Below are 18,803 nucleotides of genomic sequence, written 5' to 3'. Positions count from 1 at the left end.
TTTATTTATTCATGAGAGTCAGAGAGAGAGAGAGAGAGAGAGGCAGAGGGAGAAGCAGGCTCCCAGCAGAGCAGGGAGCCTGATGCGGAACTCGATCCCAGGACTCTGGGATCATGACCTGAGCCGAAGGCAGACGCTTAACCATCTGAGCCACCCAGGCGCCCTTACAAAGACTATTTCATTCATTATCTCACTGTAGCCCTATGAGGTAGGTACAGATTATAGCTAAGGAAACAGAAGTTTAGAGCGGTTGAATGACTTGCCCAGGGTCATCCCATTATAAATGATGTGGCTGGCATTTGAACCCCCAGCAAACGATAGAAAATCTTTATTGAGAACTTTATGCTAAGCAAGACACTGAGCTGAGTATTTGCATCTATCACCTCATTTAGCCCACACAACTGCGTGAGGTGGGCCTTGTTATCATCCCCATTTTATTTTTTATTTTGTTAGAAGATTTTATTTTATTTATTTGACAGAGAGAGAGAGGGAGAGGACAAGCAGGGGAAGCAGCAGCAGAGGGAGAAGCAAACTCCCAGCTGAGCAGGGAGCCCGACAGGGGGCTTGATCCCAGGACCCTGGGATCATGACCTGAGCCAAAGGCAGACTCTTAACTGACTGAGCCACTCAGGTGCCCCGTCCCCATTTTATGTATTAGATACTGGAGAAACAGAGAAATTGAACAGCTTGCCCAAGGTTGCATGCCTTGTAGGGGCAAAGTTGAGATTCTCACTGTAGGATAACCTTCTTAACTTCTATGCTACACTGCCTTTATCCAAATGAATGAATGGGTACAGAGATATGCACAAATAAACACAAATAAATGAAGTGTGATGAGCCTGGGAGCAGGTATGAACTCCCTGGGGAATAGGGCAAAGTTAGCAGTAGGGGTAGAAGAGTGGCAAGAGGGGAGATGGGGGAGACTGTGCACTGGAAGGGCCCCTGCACTTGAGCCAATGGTGGGTTACAGCACCTGCCTATTCCATACCTATTCATCTGAGAACATGTAGGCTATGACCCTCTGTGCCCTAGAGGGTCAAATGTTTCCTTCTTAGTAAGGCTTTTGGGCCACCCCATATCATGCTGCAACCTGCACCACCCCACACACACTACTCTCCTCCATTTTTTTCTTTTTTTTTTTTACAGTACTCATCACCTTTTAACATATTATATAACTTGCTTATTTGTTGTTTATCTTCTGCTTCTTCCACAGAGGATCTCTACAGATCATTATTTTTCTGGTTCACAATGTATCATCAATGCCTAGCATATAGTATCATCAATTCCCAGCATATAGTAGGCACTTAATAAATATTTGTCAAATGGATAAATGAATGGGCTGAGGTAGCAGTGACTTGGGGGGCAGGAAAACTGGGTTTGGATTTAGCCTTGTTATGTTGGACCTTGGACAAGACCCTTTCCCTCTCTGGGCCTCATTCTCTGCGATTCTACAAAGGGCCCAAGGCCCTGAAGTTGGGCCTTAGCCCCTGGCCTCAGGATTCTGTGCCTGACCTTACACAAGCCACCCTTGGTGAGCAGGGGTTCACCCCCAACCCTGAGGTGGAATCTGCTCTACCAACCTACAGGACCTGAGAACCCATGGGTCTCATTTGCTGGCTGCCCTGGGGATTGGGAGCACCTCCACTCTAGCCTCCCCAAGGGAGACAAAACTGGTCCAACTGGTTCTCCTGGGCCACACCAATACCTGCTGCATCATCTGAAAGTTCCAAGCCATTGCCTCTCATTTGTCCCAGATACTCTCAGCTTCTTAAGACAAGGAAAATGGAGCTTTACAGGACTTTAGGTTAGCCATTTCTCAGCCTACATGACAGATTCTTCTTGAGGGAAACTTACCCTTGGCCTCCATGGATAGGGAAAAGGGGATGGGTAGAGCGGGTCTTCTTCTCTCAAAGTGCTGTTGTTGGTTCATTCAACAAATATTGAACAAAACAGAGAAAAGTCTTTGTCCTTGTGGACCTTTTGTTTCTAATGAGGGGAATGGACAATAAAGAAATGTCTAATATAATGTCAAGGATGATGAATAAAAATGAAGAGTAAGGGACTAGATTGTGATGAGGGTGGGGTGGGACTATTTTAGACAAATTGGCCAGGGAAGTCCTAAGGAAATAACTATTGGACAAAGGTAAATAGAGGGAGGGGGCCAGACATATGAAAATCTGGGGGAAGAGCATTCTAGACAGAGGGAACAGCAAATACAAAGGCCCTGAGGCAGGAACTAACATGATGGAGGAACAGCAAGAGGACAGGTATGGCTAGAGTAGAATGAGAGAAGAAAAGACGAGGGTCATATCATGCAGAACCTTGAAATCTACCAGGAAAACTTTAGATTTCATTCTGGGAGAGGTTGGAAGCCACTAGAGGGTTTTAAACAGGAAAGTGGCATAATCTAGAAAGATGCCTTGGGATGCTGTCAAGGGAATGGATCATGGTGGAGTGAGAGAGAAATCACGGAAACCAAAGAGAAGGCTGATGCAATCATCCATGCAAGAGAGGCTAGCAGCCTGGACAGGGCAGTGATGGCTGAGGAGATGAAAAGTGGTTGGAGCCTTGGAGAAGCGATTAAAACAACAAAACCAAAACCTTGGCCTCTCAGAGCTGGTGAGAGCTTTAGTGATCCTAAGACAAGGCAGGAACTTTGGAGTCTGTCAGTTCTGGGTTTGAAGCCCAGCTCCACACATTCTGGCTGAGAATCTTTGGGCAGGTTGCTACACCTCGCTGAGCCTTGGTTTCCCCATTTATAAACTGGGTGTGATAAGAGAGCTTGCTTCCAAGGGTGTTTTGAGGACTCAGTGACATGTAAATAAGATGCAGAACACAAGGTTTGGCACTTAATAGAAAGTAAAGTTAGCTATGACTCAATTCCCCACATTTATTGATAGAGAAACTGAGGCCAGCTGGCTTAGAGGCAAACAGAGGACTGGCAGTGGTAGGGAGAAAAGAAAGCACTATTACAGGGTTCCTCAAGTCATATACCTCAGGTCCAGACAGAGAGATGGTTGAGTAGGCAAGGAACATAAAAATTCATGTGACCCTCTCTGGCCATCTTATTTTTCTACTCTCAAAAGACATGTGAAATTAGAAATATTTCTCTAAGATCAATCAACACAAGTATAGTAAGTAGCAACTGACATTCAGCTGCAATATCAGGGAGACCTTAGAAAAAAACAGGGACCATGGCATCTGGAAAGCATGTGCCCATTGAAAGGGGCTGGCTAGCTCACCTCCACCTGACTGCTGTCTCCCTATGCCAGACATCCTTATATTCAACAGAAGTCAGAATCCAGATTTTTATATGAAATCTCCCATTTTTTAAAAGATTCTATTTTTGGGGCGCCTGGATGGCTCAGTCGTTAGGCATCTGCCTTCGGCGCGGGTCATGATCCCAGGGTCCTGGGATCGAGCCCCGCCTTGGGCTCCCTGCTCCGTGGGAAGCCTGCTTCTCCCTCTCCCACTCCCCCTGCTTGTGTTCCCTCTCTCACTGTGTCTCTCTCTGTCAAATAAATAAATAAAATCTTTTTTAAATAAATAAATAAATAAATAAATAAATAAATAAATAAATAAATAAATAAAATAAAAGACTCTATTTTTAAGTTATCTCTACACCCAATGTGGGGCTCAAACTTACAACTCCAAGATCAAGAGTCGCATGCTCCACCAACTGAGCCAGCCAGGCATCCCGAAATCTCCCAATTTTTTTTCAACTTGTTTTTTTTTTTTCCTTAAGTAGGCTCCACGCCCAGCATGGAGCCCACCATAGGACTTGAACTAATGACCCTGAGATCAAGACCTGAACTGAAATCAAGTTGTAAGCTTAACTGACTGAGCCACCCAGGTGCCCCCCAAATCTCCCAATTTTTACTTACATTTTCTTATTGCTTCTGGAGTATAGGAACAGCATTTTTTTTAATTCATAGAACCTAGTAAATTTTTGTATATTGATCTTGCTATTATTTCAGCATTCTTGCCATTATTTCACCCTTTCTGATCCTTATACTGTTTCTTTTTCTTGCCTTATTGCTTTGGCTAGGCCTCCAACATAAAATGGGAATCATGATAGCAGGCATCCTTTTCTTGTTCCTGACACAGAGGGAATATATCTCACTTTTCACCATTGTGGTAGGTTTTTAATTTCCCTATTTTTAAATGTTGGCTTTTTCTTTTTTTCTCATTGTGAAACCTAAACAAAGTCTGTCTATAGGCTGCATTCAACCCATGGGCTGCCAATCTGTGATCTCTGCTTTACCCGAATTCTCTCTCTGAATTGTGATAACCTTATTGGATAGGTACTATTATTCTCCCCAACTTGACATATGAACACACTGAAGTTCAGAGAGGTGAAGTGACTTGCCATAGCCACATACCCGGGAAGGGACAGAACCAGGATTCAAAACTAGCTCTCCTCGATGTCAAAATCTGTGGTACCCTGGAGGCTCAGGACAGCCCCACTTTACATTTCATCCTCTCCAGCATCTTGCGGGGGGAGGGGGGACTATAGGGGACTCTGGGTTCCTGGAGCAGCTCTGTCATCAACTTTGAGTGACCCTTGACCAAGGGCCTTCCCCTTTCTGGGCCTGTCTTCCCACCTGTCGACCTAGGAGGGATGTAGTTATGGGAACCCCAATATGGTCCCAGCTTCCTTCCCTGCAGTCCAACTATGTATCTATCAAATTTAGGCCTTGATATGTTCCTTGTTCTGTGGCCTGGCTCCACCACTTACTGCTGTGTGATTTGGGGCTACTTAACCTCACTGTGCCTGTTGCCTCATCTCAGCTGTAAGATGGAATTAAAAGTAGCACCTACCTCAAAGTGCTTAGGACATGCCAGGCATGGTGTAAGTGCCTAGTAAACATGAGTCCTCATGATTATTGATAAATGTACATGCATGTGTACATTGGCAGGAAGAGACAGAAATACAACTTAAATAGTTTTATTAGGATGGAAACTTTTTAACATTTTCTTTAATGTCATAATTTTTTAAAATGTTTAATGACTCCTCCATTTTGTAGAGAATAAAGTCCAAATTCCTTAACCCAACATCCAAGGATATCTCTGATTCACCATCAACTTATATTTCAATACAGCAAAATGGCTAACAGCACATAGACGCAGGCCACTCCAGCCGGAATCCCAGCTCTGTGACTTACTAACTGTGTGAGCTTGGGCAAGGAGCTCTGCCTCTTTGCACCTGTTTCCTCATCTGTAAAATAAGGAAATTAACAATTCTCACCTGATGGGGCTGAGGTGCTATGTGCAGTGTCCCATCATGTGGAAGCTTGAAACATATTAGCGATTATGATGATCTAACCACTACCCTCAGATCTCTGGTCATCCTGGATCATTCACCAGCCCCAGAATTGTCATACCTTGAAGGCTTTGCTCATGGTTTGCAATCCCTGACATGCCTTTCCCTATTTATACATCCATCAAAACATTCTGTGTCAAGGACCAGCTCAAATGCGACCTCCCCTGAAGAGACTTTCTGTCCTCACCACTTCCTTGAAGTGGCCTCTGGCCTTGAAGGCTAGGTGCACCTAACAGCTCTCACGGCCTCAGCCATGTACCACTTCCTCATTGATCCTTCCTCCTGCATCATACCCTTCCTGAGGGGAAGTTGGGCTTGCTTTGAGCTCCAGCCCAGAGCCCCACCACAGATATCTGAGGGACATGCCAGCCTTCAAGGGAACATATCAAACTGAGTCCAACAGCTCTGCTGCATCCTGCCCTGTCCCTTCTCGAGCCTCAGTTTCCTCTCCTATCACTGAGGCAGTGTGGCTGTGAATAGAAATGAGGAAACACTGGCCAAGGCCCCTTTTCTCTTCCCTGCCTCCTAATAAGCCTGGTTTGCTTCTCCTCTGGGCTAGCTGGGGCGTGGGGACAGAGTGCTGGCAGTGGGGGCAACTACGGATTCTAGAGACCTGCTTGAGATGGACCTCTGATGCCAAAGGATTTGGGGCAAGGCCCAGGATCCTGCACTTTCAAAAGTGAGTATAGACCCTTTCCATGGCCATGTTCTGAAATATGGGAGCACCAAACCTCTCATAGCTGATGGAGCAGCACAGCTGTGTGCAAGAGGCCATGGGACCTCTCAGTCCCCCAACACTTTGGAGGGAGTGCTGTCACCTAGGGGCAAAGAAAGAAACTGCCAAGGCTCCGGCCTGAGCCATTGGACACACATTTAGATAAAAACATTTATTGAGTACTTTCCAAGTGCCAAGCACTATGCCAAGTCCTTTGCACATTTCGCCATATTGGATCCCCATGACAGCCCTATGAGGTCGAAATATCATATGTCCCATTGTACAGATGAGAAACGTACAGATGAGAGCTCAGAGAAGTAAAGTGACATACCCAAGGTCACACAGCAAGTGCGTAGCAGTGCTTAGATTTGAAGCCAAATCTGAGTGATAGCTGCACTCTAGCTGTGACACGAGTGCCGCCTAAATGCCTACATCACAGAGTCATCTGTGGAAACCATGTGGAACTGTATATGAAAAGGTCCAGCAGATAAGGGCTCTACCCATTTCAGGCCCCCAGAAAAGCAGCTTGACCAGAGGTCACACCAAGACAGCCCGGAGGAGGGGTGGGCAGGACTACCCTGTCTTCTCTCTGAGGTGGGCTGACACCAGCCTGGACCAGCCAGACCCTGGGCTGCTGGCGTGGCCAGCTCTCTTATCTCCAGTGCCCCTACCTGGAAGCTGTAGGCAGCCCTGCCTCACATTCCAGAATGCTACAGGGCTAGCCAGCAGAATAGGAGCCACAGCAGGCTGGCCACAGCCAGGGTTCATAGGACACTCCAGAAGGATTTTGGCCAATGGCTCACTTCCATTGGGAAGGACCTCTTGTTGGCCCCTGAGGCCTGGACCCACAGGTGAGCATCAGGCCAGGCTCTGGAAGCAAACACCCTGGGTCCATCACTCTGAGGCCTGGATGTAGACGGGCACAGCGAGCATGGCACATGGGCCCTCGGCCCCTGCCTGCAGCTCTGCCAGTGCCAGGTTGGAGCCCAGGCTCTCTGCATGCCCGGGCACTACCAGCTCCGGTTCGCCCCCCACCGTGCCACCCACCACGATGGACAGCACTGCATCTGGCTCCGAGAAGGGCGGCTTGCCTGGGGCGGCCTCGGGCACTGGCCCAGCCCCAGTGTCCTTCAGCTCCTCCAGCCCCAGCGGGTCCGGCAGGGGGGGCACCACCTTGCGCCCGCCACCACTGCCGCTGCGGGGTGCTGCCCTCCTCCGGGAGGGCCGCCGGGCTTGCAGGTCCTTATCCTTTTGGGGGCCAAGGCGGCAGCGGTGATCCTTGAGGTATTTGTGTCGGGAAAAGCCCTTGGCACAGCCGGCGCAGCGGAACTTGTAGTTGCCCGTGTGGGCACGCTGGTGCTCCGCGAGGTGGGCACGGCGGCTGAAGGACTTGCTGCACAGGGCGCACTTGTGGAGCTTCATGCCTGGAGCGAGGGGAAGTCCATGAGAGGCACCCCGACCCCTTACTCTGCAACCGTGCCTCTGCGCTCAGGATAAAACCCAGTCTCTCGGCTTGGCCTCTGACCATGTGTGCAATCTGGGCTCTGCTCCTGCCAGTCTCATCTCCCACCTTCGCCCAGCCACTCACGCCCAGCCAGCCACACCTGCTCTCCTCAGGCCACCGAGCTGGCTCCTGCCACTGGGCCTTTGCACTTGCTGTTTCCCCTCTGCCTAGACTAGCATGTTCAGCCCCGAAACTTGGGCTAACTTAGCCAGGTCACCATCATCTCTCTCCTCTCTGGTCTGTCTGCCTCACCCTTGCCCCCTCAGACCATCCCTACAGGGCAGCTAGAGATGGCTTCATGAAATATACAGAGGATCCTGACATTCTCTGCTCTGAACCCTCCAGAGATTCCCTAAGTTTCCCACAAAGCCCTGTGCAGTCCGACCACCCCCTTCACTTCTCAGCCCCATTCCCTCCTTCCCCGCACTTGCTCTATGAGATCCACCCTCCCACTCACCTTTCTTTGTCTTAAACACCCTCCAGTCTCTTCCCTGCCTCAAGACTTTGCACTTGCTCCCTCCTTCTGGAAGCTATTTCCTGGCTCTTCTTATCGCTCAGGACAGGTCTCATGTTACCTACTCTAGGAGGCCCCCCTTGATACCTGCCTCATATTTTTCTCTGTCCCATCACTCTGTTTATTCTTGTATTTGCACTCTGCATACCCCACAGTAATATACTTACTTGTTTGCTGTTCATTTTCAATCTCTGCCACTAAATGCTAAGCTTCCCCAGGAAGGCAGGGTGGGCTCTGCCCATCTGATTCCCCCAGAGTCTGACATGTGATAGGTTCTCAACAGTCACTCACTGGTGCCTCCATGTCTACCATGAAGTCAACTCCAGCCCACACTCAGCCTGAGCCATGCTCCCCTCACCCTCCCTGGGATGAAGGCTCAGAGAAGGGCAGTGACTTGCATGAGGCAATGCAGCAGGACAGTGGTAGTGCTAAGAATCAAACTCGGGCCCTCTGTCTTCAAGTCCTCAACTCTCTACTCTCCCAGTTTTCAAACTTCCTTTAGCCACTGAATCCTTTCTGTAAACCCGTGGTTTTTAACCAGGGGCAATTTCACCCTCCAGGAGACTTTTGGCTTGTCCTCTGGAGACATCTGTGGTTGTGTCCTAACTGTGGGGAAGATGCCACTGACATCTAGAGGGTAGAGACCAGAGATATTGTAAAACATCCTACAATGCACAGGGCGGCCCCCATGACAAAGCATCAGCTACTGCAAAATATCAAGAGTTCCAAGAAACTGTGTTCTAGACCAAATGGTATGTGGAAAGCCAGCCAAGCTGCTCTGGGGACAGAGAAGTGCCATGGAGCCCCTGGGAAACTGAGGAGTCGGGTGGAGACCCTTGCTCCATGCACCAGCTGCCCTGCTCTGCTGAGGGTACCAAGGGACCTTCCTGGCCGTGTCCTGGACCCAGTTAGAATCTGATTTCCCTCCATGCCTGATCCACATCTCTATCACACTGGGCACCTCTCTGATTTACAGCTATCTCCTCGCAGGTCGGCTTCCCTCTCAGCCTGAGGGACTGTATCTGACTCACCTCTGTAGGACCGTGAGGACCCTAATGCAGACCTGGCTCATGGCTCACATGAGCAAAAGTCTGTTGGCTGGAATATACCAGGCAGTGATAATAAGCCTCATGGGATGTGTCTGTTCTTTCTAGGCGGCCTGCCCCAGGGATTCAGACCCTCCTGGTAGGTCCAGCAGTCACTTACCGGAGTGGGAGAGGATATGAGCCTTCAGCTTGTCTGGCCGGTTGAACTCTTTACTGCAGCCCGTGTGTGTCCTAGAACCCAAAACCACTGGTTGGGGGAGCTCACCAGACTTGGACTCTCTTGCTGGTCTCTGTGCTAGGCCTGGGCGTGAGGGACTCCCTGTCTATCCCAAAGGCCAGGCAAGGAAGCGGGGTGGGGAGTGAGGCAGGCAGGCAAGGCCCACGACGAGATAAAAGGAGAGAGGGCCTTCAGAACCTCAGCCCTGACGATTTTCTGTCCCACTGCTGGGTAAATCTGCCCCTCCCACTCATGCCAGTCTCTACTCACGAGAAGGGGCATTTATATTTCTTGAATGGCTCATGGATCAACATATGTCTCTTCAGTTTGTCTTTACGGTTGAATGCAGACTCACACACTGAGCATTTGTAGGGCTTCTCACCTGTAGGAGGAGACACAGATGGGGAGCAGGGACCAAGAGTCCCATGAGATGGAGTCTGAATATGGGGTATACTAGAGGATAGCAGCCCCTCTAGGGAAGTGGCCTGGGAGAAAACAGCCTCTCCCATTCCTCAATTTGTTTTTCCAAGAAGAGGGGGCTATTTCAAATAGGGCAGTCAGGAAAGGCCTTTCTGATGAGGCAAGAGGGGTGACCTGAGGTGGTAGGGGAGAGAGCCATGATGGAAACTGGAGTGAGGTACCAGGAAGAAGGAAAAGTGGGGAGTGTGTGGTATGTCTGAAGAGCAGTGGGGAGGCCAGTGTGGCTGGAAGAGAGTGGGGAAGGGAGAATGAGGCAGAAGGGGAGGTCAGCGAGACAGCTGGGCCCAACAGGAAAGGCCTGGAAGGCCTAGGTTTTTACTCGGAGCAAGATGAGAAGCCACCAGAGGGGCTGAGTGGACCGGGGAGAGAGCTGACTTAAGAGTATCACGGGCGCCTGGGTGGCTCAGTCGTTAAGCGTCTGCCTTAAGCTCGGGTCGTGATCCCAGGGTCCTGGGATCGAGCTCCGCATCAGGCTCCTTGCTCTGTGGAAGTCTGCTTCTCCCTCTCCCACTCCCCTTGCTTGTGTTCCCTCTCTCACTGTGTCTCTCTCTCAAATAAATAAATAAAATATTAAAAAAAAAAAAAAAAGAGTGTCACGGGCTCCCTCTAGCTGCATGCAGAGAACAGACCGAGGGGGTGGGGGTGGGGGTGGAGGTGCGGGAAGTGGCCAAGTTCAGACCATGTTAGGAAAGCGGAATCGGCAGCCTTTGCCAGTGGACTGACTGTGGGGTGTGAGGGGAAGGGAGTCAAGGACGAATCTAAGGCGGGGCTGAGGGACGGATGAATGGTTGTGGCATTTACTGAAATGGGGTCCACCACAGGGGAGAGGGGAATTACACCTCATCTAATGGAATTGTGACCACAAACTACAAGGTAAGTACTAGATGAGAAAACTGAAGGTCATGGTCTGCACCTAGTGAGCTAAGATGCCAGCCCAGCAGTGTGATGCACAGTCCACCTGAGTCGCCCCGCATCGGCTGCAGCAGACCCTGGTGGGGACCAGGAGCCGGAGAAGAGCAGCTCTCACCTGACAGGGGCCAGGGGCCAGGGGTCACAATCTGCCCTGTGGAAAAGGGCTGTTACTGGGCTGTTTTTGATTTCCTGCCATTATTTCCTCCCTGTTCTCCCTCTGGAATGAATAAAGTACTTTTGAAAAATGCCAACCCAGGGATTAAGGAAATTCTGGTCCTTAAAATGGAATGCTCTGCAGTCATTAAAAAGATTAGAGTCTATCTGTGTTTCCTGATCTGGAAAGACGCTGCTGGTCATACTGCTAGTGGGGAAAGAAAACTGTAGAACAGCTTAAGACAGTCCCCCTTTTGTTAGAAAAAACACAATCCTCATATTCCAAAACAGCCCTAGCCATAGGTAGTTGTATATACATAGAAGATGATGCAGGGAGAAAGTTGAGGGAGGGTACATACCAAACTGTCAGGAGCAATTAGGATTTGAAGGGGGAACTTAAAGTTTAATCTTATGCACTTCTATGCTGCTTCCATTTTTTTTATTTTATTTATTTATTTGAGAGAGAGAATGAGAGATAGAGAACACAAGAGGGAAGAGGGTCAGAGGGAGAAGCAGACTCCCTGCTGAGCAGGGAGCCCGATGTGGGACTCGATCCCGGGACTCCAGGATCATGACCTGAGCCAAAGGCAGTCGCTTAACCAACTGAGCCACTCAGGTGCCCATGCTGCTTCCAGTTTTTAAATAAGCATGTATTACTTTTGAATAATTATTTTTTTAAAACTATAAAGAGGGGGGCGCCAGGGTGGCTCAGTTGGTTAAGCAACTGCCTTTGGCTCAGGTCATGATCCCGGAGTCCCGGGATCGAGTCCTACATCGGGCTCCCAGCTCGGCGGGGAGCCTGCTTCTCCCTCTGACCCTCTCCCCTCTCATGCTGTTCCTCTCTCTCTCTCTCTCTCTCAAATAAATAAAATCTTAAAAAAGAACTATAAAGAGGGTAATTTGGTAATATCTATCAAAATTACCAAGGCGTATACTTTTTTCTTCTTTTATTATGGTAAAATATACATAAAATTTACCATTTTAACCATCTTTAAGGCTACATTTCAGTGGTATTAGGTACATTTGCATTGTTGTACAATCACCACCACCATCCATCTCCAGAACTTTGGCATCATCCCAAACAGAAACTCAGTACTATACTGCATATACATTCGAACCTAGTATTTCCACTGAGAGAAATATGCAACTACAGATATACGCCCAAAAGCATGCCGAGGGGACCCACATAGCATTTTGCATGTAAACTAACAGCTGAAAAATAATCTAAGTATCCATCCATAGGAACTGGTTAAATAAAAGATAGTAAATACAGAGGAATTCTATGCAGCTGAGAAAAAGAAGGTACTGCTAGGAACATCTTCAAGGTATACTGATGAGTGAAGAAAAAAGGTACATAATAGAGTTATAGTATGTGTTCCACTGTGTGAATGTAAGCAAGCGTGTTTTACAGATATAAAGTTAAACCAGAAAAACTCAGACTAGGACCACTAGCAGCAGTTATCTTCGGGGAGGGGAACTGGGGGTATTTTTCGAACTGCAAGTCACAACCTGTTGGTGGTTATTTTAACAACTAAAATGGAACAGAATAGAAAATATTGTTTTATGAAATTTGTTTCAGTATATGCTCTGTATATAAATGTGATTCTTGGGTTGCAGTATAAAATATGTTTTTTACCACAGGTCATAGTAAAAAAAAATTTTTTTTTGGATTATCCATTTGAGGTGAGGGGATGGGATTATTTTTCATATTTGCTTTTTATTTTCTTTTTTTTCATATTTGCTTTTGTAATGTCAAGGATTTTCTACTCAGGTTTTTGCAATCTTTGGATCCTTTTAAGTGAAAAAAAAGTTTTTAGCTAATAATCTTTTTTTTTTGAGATTTTATTTATTTAAGAGAGGGCGAGTGCACAGAGGGAGAGGGAGAGGGAGAAGCAGACTCCCCACTGAGCAGAGAGCCCAACATGGGACTCTATCCTAGGACCCTGAGATCATGACCTGACCTGAAGGCAGATGCTTAACTGACTGAGCCACCCAGGTGCCCCTTAAGTAATAATCTTTTAAAGATTAAAAGAAAATAAAATGTCAATGTGTCCCAATTGGGGAACCAAGGGGAGGGGCGTTCTGTCCAGGTCTGGGTGGTAACTTTGCAATGAGAACTGCACCTCCACCCCTAGGGCGTACATCTCTACTCTAGTATTGGCAGAAACTCCTTGTTCACTTGAGAGGGCAGGTTGGTAGGGGGCCAGAAAGGAGATGGGGGAATCGATGAAGAAAGAGTGGGGGAGGAACTGGATAGGGAAGGAGAAGAGAGCTAGAGAAAGACAGGGGCAAAGGTCGGAAAGGGATAGGAAGGGGAAGAGAGAGGAAGTTGGGGGAGCGAGTGAGAGGTCTGGGCAGGGGTTGACGGGGGACAGCGTACCCACCCGAGTGGATGTGAGCATGCAGTTTGAGGTAGTGCTCTCGCCGGAAGAACTTCTTGCACACTTGGCACTTGAACCTGCCACCACTGCCGTGCGTGGGCAGATGACGCCGCAGGTAGCGCTCGCAAGGAAACACCTGGCAGAAGAGAGGAGCTGGCTTAGGCCTGACTCACTAGCCCTCACCACCCTCTGAGCTTAAGGGGCCCCTCATTTCCCACACTTGCAGAAACAATTTCCTTTCTGGCCATCAGGGATCAGGGCCCAGCGTCAGGCTCCGCCCTTAGAACCTCACGGCTCCCACAACTCACCCATAACGCATGCTCTGAGCTCCTGCCAGGCTGCTTTTTCTACCCAGAAGGCCTTTCTCTTAGCCTGACAAATTCCCACTTGGCCATCAAGGCTCAGCTCAGGTGTCACTGCTTCTGTGAGGCCCTCTCTGACTCTCTAACACCAAACAAGGCAACACAAACTCTGCCCTTGAATGTCCATATACGTTTGGTTTGCTTGTTTATTATTTAAGTAAACTCTATGCCCGACGTGGGGTTCGAACTCACGACGCCGAGATCAAGAGTCACATGCTCTACCACCTGAGCCGGCCAGGTGCCCCTATTCATCTACGTTTTTAAAGTCACCATCTAACCCACTGAATTATATAACCTGTTGCTTATACAAAATCTCTATGAGGGCAAAGGAGCTTTCATTCACCAGCACAGGGCCTGGGTCCAAGGACTTACATGCAAAAGAATGAATGACAAAATGAATACAGAACTAAAGAACTGAATGAAAAGGTAAAAAAGAGCCAGGAAACATGGAAGCTGAAATCTCCTTCCTCTCTGGCCTTAAGAAAAGCATTCATTCATTTTTTCATTCATTTGTTACAAAGAAGTAGTTAGGGTTACAGACCCAACTACTTAGTAGCCCCACCATGTCCTAGCTGGGTGATCTTGCTGCACCTCGATTTCCCCATCTGTAAAATGGGAACAGTAATGGTATGCTTTCTAGAATTAAATGACTCAATTCAGATAAAATGCTGCGAACAGCATCTGGCACGTGGTTCTTGTTCAATTCATGATACCTTTTATTTGGAACACAAATTCCAAAGCCCCGAATTAGGCTATCTACATAATTAGAAACATCTACCATGAGGCTGAAGTGAAACCAGGGCTGTCCTGGAAAATCTGCCATGTGAGGCTGTGAGAAAATGAGTAGAATAAAGAAACCAGTTAAACACACCAGGGGGATGCAATGAGCAAAATCCAGAATTCAGGAAACTCCACAGTACCAATGGCCCAGTTTCTTCAACAAATAAATTAAAAGGGGAAAAAAAAAAAAGCAGCACTGGTGGGAACCTGTTGATGAACAGAAACTTTGGTTGTATAAACCAACTGGAGTGTGTGGACCTGATTCAAACAAATAAACCTGACAAAAATTATGATGTTTCTGAGACAATTAGAACATGGCCTGGATATCTGATGATATTGAAGGACAGCCTTTAGCGATGGCTTTCAGATTCATTGAAAAGAACCCATAACAAGAAGGATAATAACAGGTCAGGAAGCTGGAGGCCACTGTTCAGATGCTGGGCCTGGGCCCAGGAGAGGCCTCACCCCATATCGGCGCAGCCTGGCCTGGCCTGGCCCAGCAGCAGCCGCAGGATGGACACGTGTGCTACCTAGTGGCTCAGATGGCAGGGCTCTTACTCTTCAAAGGTGAAGCGTCGTCTATGGAGACAAGCCCAGGAGAGTGTGAGGTGTCTGCTCTACCACCTCTCACCCTCTATGGTTGCCCCAGCCGGGAAAGGGCAGAGGTACCCACCTTCTGGCAGTGAGGGCAGGGGAAGTTGTGAGTGGCGGTCTGCAGGTGGTGCTCCAGGGCCTCGGGGGTAGAGTATTTGTTGACACATTTGACACACCTATATGGGAAGGAGCAGGAGAGGTGACAGAGCAGTGTGAGGAGGCTGGACTGGCCCAGCCATTCTCCTCCCCCAGGGCCAACACTGGGAGGCAAAATTCTATGTTTAATTCATTCTTTTCCTTTAAAAAAAAATTTTTTTTTTTAAAGTAGGCTCCACACCCAATGTGGGGCTTGAACTCATGACCCTGAGATCAAAAGTCACATGCTCTACTGATTGAGCCAGCCCAGTGCCCCAGAGAGAGTCTTTGATAAAAAAAAAAAAAGAAAGAAAGAAAAGAAAATCAGACCATGTCACATCCTTGCTTAAAAGTCCCCACCTTGGCCTACAAGGCTCTAGTGGCTTGACCACTCCTACCTCTCAGACTTCATCTTTCTCCATGGCCCACCCCACTCTGCTCCAGCCACCTTGGCCTCCTTAATATACCTTGAACACACCAAACTCTCCTACCTCAGGGCCTTTGTACCTGCTGTTCCTGCTACCTGGAACACTCTTCCCCAAATATTCCCTTGGGCAGCACCTTCTTATCCTTCAGGTGTCACCTCCTTAGAGATATCTTCCTTGAGCACCTTGTCTCAAGTTGTCCCCTATGGCCCACCCCTGGGCACTCCCTACCACATCACCCAGTTTTGTTTTCTTCTTAGCACTTACTATCTATAATTATTATTTTTGTATTTGCTTACTTGATTTGATCTGTCTCTTTCACCAGCAATTGGGCTCTGGAGGCAGGGACCATATCTGTCCTGGTCATAACCTGATTTGAGCACCAGTGACGATTTGTTATGTGAAAGAATCAGATAGGCAAGGATCCAGGCCTGGCACCTTCTTATCTCTGACCCTCAGTTTCCTCATCCACAAAATGGGGTAGGAATCCCAAATGGACATGCCCCTTGTTCATTCTTAAGGTTGTCACAAGAGTCAAAGGACACAAGTGCGCCAAACAGCTCATAAATCCCAAAGCATTATAAACGGGGTCTCCACTCTTAACATCACTGGCTGACAAGCCTTCAAACAGTAGTTTCAGGTTACAAGCCACTCTGAAGAAAAGATCCCTCCAGTCTCCCGACCATAAAAACATTTGCTAGCAAATGGGCCCATTTATGATGAGGTTCCAGTGAGGAATGCCACAGGTAGGTGGGCAATTCATGCCAAAAATAGAAACATGGGCCCTGACATCTGTACACCACGGCCACCATGGGAAACGCACAGGCAGCCTGCACCTGTGGTAGGCCCAGCAGAAGCCCCTCAGACCACACTCTGAAAACCACAGGCTAAATGCCTCCAGATGACAAGAAAGAAAGAGCAGGTCAGGTGGGAGTGGAGCTAGCGGGGGGACAGAGACCTTGCAAGCTGGTGAGGTAGGAGAGGGCAAGGACTCCACAGGCTTCAGCAGTGAGGAGACACCAATTTCCGCAGGAGTAGCTTAGCCAGAACCATTAAAATTAAAACTTCCTGCCAGAAATGCCACCCTAACTAAGTCACCCAAGGTAACATCCTCGGCATGGGGGCCAACCAATGTCATGTGCCTGCCGATATGACGTGCTGAGGACAGAGCGTTACTTTGTGATATTTCCTGCCAAGAGTGCCAATCCTGCATCTAACCTGAGGTCAAATCACACAAACCCAAACTGAGAACATTCTACAAAATAACCGGCCTATACTCTTCAAAAACACCATGGTCATGAAAGACAAAGACCGAATGAGCAGCTGTTCCAGCTTAAAGGGAATAAAGAGACACAATCTAAAGCAACCTGTGATCCTGGCTTGGATCCCAGGCCAGAAAAAAACATTTACTTTGTCTATAAAGGCTGTTATTGAAGCAACTGGAAATTTCTGATAAGGTCTGCAGATTAGGAAACAGAACTGTATTGATTTAACTTTCTGATTTTGATAACTACACAGTGCTTCTGTAAGAGGTTGTCCTTATTTCCAAAAACTATAAAGACAAAGGGTAAAAGAGCATCACATCAGCAAATTATCTTCAAATAGCTCAGAATATAATAAAGCAAATGTGGTGAAAAGTTAACATTTGGAAAATCTAGGTGAAGGATATATATGGGAATCCTTTGTACTATTCTTACGTTTCTTCTGGAAGTCTGAAATTACATCAAAATAAGTTCCTGAAAGTGACTGAGGTATGGGGAAGGGGCTTGGGGTAGGCGGGAAATTCCTTTTCACTCATGCCCTTCTTTAATAATTAAATATTGTACTGTATACACATAATTATTTTTTGAAGTAGGTAATCAATCTTTTTTTCTTGACTTTTTTTATTGTTATGTTAATCACCATACATTACATCATTAGTTTTTGATGTAGTGTTCCATGATTCATTGTTTGTGCATAACACCCAGTGCTCGGTAATCAATCTTTTTAAAAGCCCTCATTGATTTAAAATTTTTATTATTGCTTTTTTTTTTTTTTTTTAGTAATCTCTACACCCAATGTGGGGCTCGAACTCACAACGCTGAGATCAAGAGTTGCACGCTTTTCTGACTAAGCCAGCCAGATGCTCCTCCCGCACTGATCTCTGACCTGCAAAATCACTTCTAGGAGCTTATTTATAAGTGAGCAAAGATGTATGTCCAAAGTCGTTCTCTGTAGTGTTGTATGTAATAATGAGAAACTGGAAATAAGCTGACTATCCTGCAATCAAGGAACAGTTACATAAATGTGACATGTATACTGGAATGGTAAGCAGCCATTGAAAAGGCTGGGGCAGGTCTGTTTGTACTGAGACGCAAAGATGTCCATATTACAGTTGCAGGTGATAACGCACACCACGTGTACAGAGTGATCCCATTAAGTTTCAGTCAGTTTGTTGGAAGTTGTGGGACATGGAGATGGCACGATGAATTTTCACCAGTCAGTAACTGTGTTTGGGATGGCCTGATTCCAGTGTAGCCTGTGGTTATATCTATAAACATGCTTATTATGGACATAGACCAAATAACATGTACCAAGAAGTTAATAGGGATTATTTTTTGCTTGGCAGGGTTTTGGTTTTTGTGTGATTTAAAAAAATTTTTTTTCTCAGGTCCACTGCCGGGGTGGCTCAGTCGGTTAAGTGTCTGCCTTTGGCTCAGGTCATGATCCCAGGGTCCTGGGATCGAGCCCCGCATCGGGCTCCCTGCTCAGCTGGGAGTCTGTTCCTCCCTCTCCCTCTGCACCCCTCACCACTCATGCTCTCTCTCGCTCGCTCTATCAAATAAATAAAATCTTTAAAAAATATGTTTTTCTCTGCATTGAACTTAGGAACTTTTATAATTAGGAAAAAATCAATAAATCTTATTTTTAAAAGAAAAAGTAAATATATAGCATATATAGAGCAGCAAGCATAAAATTCACTTGAAGGGTTTGGGGAGGCAGCATAGACAGGCCAAGGCAATGTGGTCCAAAGGAAGCAGAGCAGATAGACCAATGGGGCCTAGACACCTGGAAATAGGATGAAGCCACTATACCTGCTCAAACATTACTGTGAGAGAGAAATAAATTCTCACTCATTTATGCTACTATTATTTGGAGCCTCTATTGCATGCAGCCAAACCTATATCTAAATTGTACAAATAATAACTGCAGCAATAACATTTATTGAGCACCTATGATGTTCCAGGTATCATGTTCAAGAGCCTCATAGTTGTCTTACCTG

General features: G+C 47.2%; 1 protein-coding gene across 6 annotated transcripts in view; it reads right to left on the bottom strand.

The window, feature by feature from the left end:
* Positions 1-4,932: 4,932 nt before the first annotated feature.
* The window catches only part of ZNF341 (zinc finger protein 341), a 43,124-nt gene continuing 29,253 nt past the window's right edge, over positions 4,933-18,803 (bottom strand). For all 6 annotated transcript variants that reach the window (XM_027623297.2, XM_027623298.2, XM_027623301.2 and 3 more), the window contains 5 exons: positions 15,061-15,157; positions 13,249-13,381; positions 9,590-9,701; positions 9,263-9,333; positions 4,933-7,462 (listed from right to left, as the gene is read on the bottom strand). In XM_027623297.2, the coding sequence (XP_027479098.1) occupies positions 6,933-7,462; positions 9,263-9,333; positions 9,590-9,701; positions 13,249-13,381; positions 15,061-15,157 (943 nt within the window). In that variant the 3' untranslated portion in view covers positions 4,933-6,932. The remainder of the gene's footprint in view (positions 7,463-9,262; positions 9,334-9,589; positions 9,702-13,248; positions 13,382-15,060; positions 15,158-18,803) is intronic.

The sequence above is a fragment of the Zalophus californianus genome, chromosome 8 (assembly GCF_009762305.2).
Source record: "Zalophus californianus isolate mZalCal1 chromosome 8, mZalCal1.pri.v2, whole genome shotgun sequence".
In the NCBI taxonomy this organism is placed as follows: Eukaryota; Metazoa; Chordata; class Mammalia; order Carnivora; family Otariidae; genus Zalophus; species Zalophus californianus.
Note: the sequence above shows the minus strand (reverse complement) of the source record. Positions and strands in the feature narration are given on the sequence as shown.